The 2011-nt window shown below is 42.3% G+C and overlaps 1 protein-coding gene across 1 annotated transcript in view; it reads left to right on the forward strand.

Moving 5' to 3' along the window:
• The first annotated feature begins 1376 nt into the window (after positions 1-1376).
• Positions 1377-2011, forward strand: part of LOC119365820 — a 2937-nt gene continuing 2302 nt past the window's right edge. The window contains exons 1-3 of the mRNA XM_037631473.1: positions 1377-1416; positions 1573-1701; positions 1920-1965. Coding sequence (XP_037487370.1) covers positions 1921-1965 — 45 coding nt within the window. The 5' untranslated portion in view covers positions 1377-1416; positions 1573-1701; position 1920. The remainder of the gene's footprint in view (positions 1417-1572; positions 1702-1919; positions 1966-2011) is intronic.

Below are 2011 nucleotides of genomic sequence, written 5' to 3' on the forward strand. Positions count from 1 at the left end.
ACTTACCGCCAGTAACTTATGTGAAAATAACATGGTAATATACGAACCAAATACCCGATAACTTAAATAAAACCACCGCGACAACATTGACCAATGGAAAAAAGTTGTTAAAAAGGTAACCCGTAACTTGTCTGAAAATACCAAAAATACCATGATAACTTAAATACCAGAAGCGTGGTAACATATGTAGCCCAAGCGCGCTAACTTTGAGATTTATAAAAGTCGTTGGAACATAACAACATGGGACATAGTTTCAAAGATCTGGTCGCAACGAATCTTTTATGCGAAAACAATTTTTGCATTGGTCCAACGGTTTGAACTACAATTTTCTTTTGAACTTTTGAAATAGGGAGAATTTAAAATGACATCAGATTTATTGTCCTCTAGTGCATACATACATGTGTGTGTGGAGAATGATGGGGGAACCATTTTATGCGCCCGGTAACTTGTGTGAAAATATCACGATAACTTATATACCACACGCGTGGTAACATATGTAGCCGGCAGCGTAGTAATTTTTTAGTAGAAAAAAGTCATTGGAACATAACAACTTGAGATCTAGTTCCAAAGATCTTATCGTGACGAATCTTTCATGTAAAAACGGCCTTTTGCATCGGACCGACGCTTTGAGCTACAAAATATTTTCAACTTCTGAAATAGAGAGAATTTAAGATGACATCCTGTAATACATCTGAGATATCTACCTGGCACACTAGATGGCAGACTTGATAACTTAGGTGCAAACCTGAGATAACTTTGACCCAGTGGGAAAGAAGTTGTTGAAACACTACCCGGTAACTTTCTTTGTAAATAACATGGTGATACACGCAATGTATGTCGGTTTCATCTCTCTTCACCCTTTTCTTAAAGTAGATCACTCGTTCAAATTCAAGCAAAAGAAATACGCCACGTACAGATGTGAACACACTCTATAAAGCCATATGTGCTAAGATACTTCAAAAAAAATTATAGGGAAGTTCCTCCATGAACTTACACATAAAGTGCAGCATCAATGATGCACAAAAAAAACAAAGAATTCACTTTTCTATGTACTAAGACAGTAGTACAAAGGTTAAAATCTTTGATTTCCATCCAATTAACAGCAGAGAAGACTTGGTGTGTTTGTTATTGGGTCTGGTAACTGTGGTTTGTCATGCATGAGATCAAAGGTTCAAGTCCCATTAAGGGTCATATTTTGTATCACAGTCCTTAATGTAATATAAGGAAAATGCAAAAGGGCATTTTTTTTTTGAGACAATGCAAAAGGGCAAATAATCGCACAGGCCCAAACAATGTGGCCCATGCAAACCAGGTGAGCCCACCCCCCCTATTGGTTTTAGGGTGAAAACGGCCGGACCACGCGGAACCGCTCACCCCTCGCGCACTCGCAGCCCTATCGCCTCGCTCTCCCTCCAGGTGCGCCGCCTCTCCCTCCTCTCTCGCCGTCCATGGATCTAGCCGCGCCGGCCGATTCCTTCCTTCCCCGCCGGCCAAATCATCCCTTCCCCGCCGGCCGACTCCCTCCTTTCCTCGGTGCCCGCTAACTCCTCTCTTTCCTCTTATGATTTGCAGCAGAACAGGGGGAGTTCGATCTGGATCTGCAGTTGCGGCGGCTTGCAGAGGCACCCCCAGGCTGCTCCGCTGCTGCTCCTTGGCTGTTGGCTCGCACCGGGAAGACGAAGAGAAGAAAAGAAAGCCCAGGTATGTTGGAGAGAAGTCCAAATTTCAAATTTCAACCCTTAACTTGTCTCACGCTAAAACAGTTTACGTGGCAAGGAGACGAGAAAATCCACCATGTTTGAGGTTGAAATTTGAACCAAAACAAAGTTAAGGGTTGTAGACTGAACCGTGAGACAAGTTTAGGGGTAATATGGACTTCTCTTTCTCATGTGTATTTCTTTGTTTTGTTCATTTTTCAGCATGGATCAAATGGAAGTGGATCAGCAACCGCAACAACCACACCATGTAAGTATAAGCAGAGCATAACATTCCTTTGCATCCAAGTTTTCCT

This window comes from Triticum dicoccoides, chromosome 2B, assembly GCF_002162155.2.
Source record: "Triticum dicoccoides isolate Atlit2015 ecotype Zavitan chromosome 2B, WEW_v2.0, whole genome shotgun sequence".
Lineage (NCBI taxonomy): Eukaryota > Viridiplantae > Streptophyta > Magnoliopsida > Poales > Poaceae > Triticum > Triticum dicoccoides.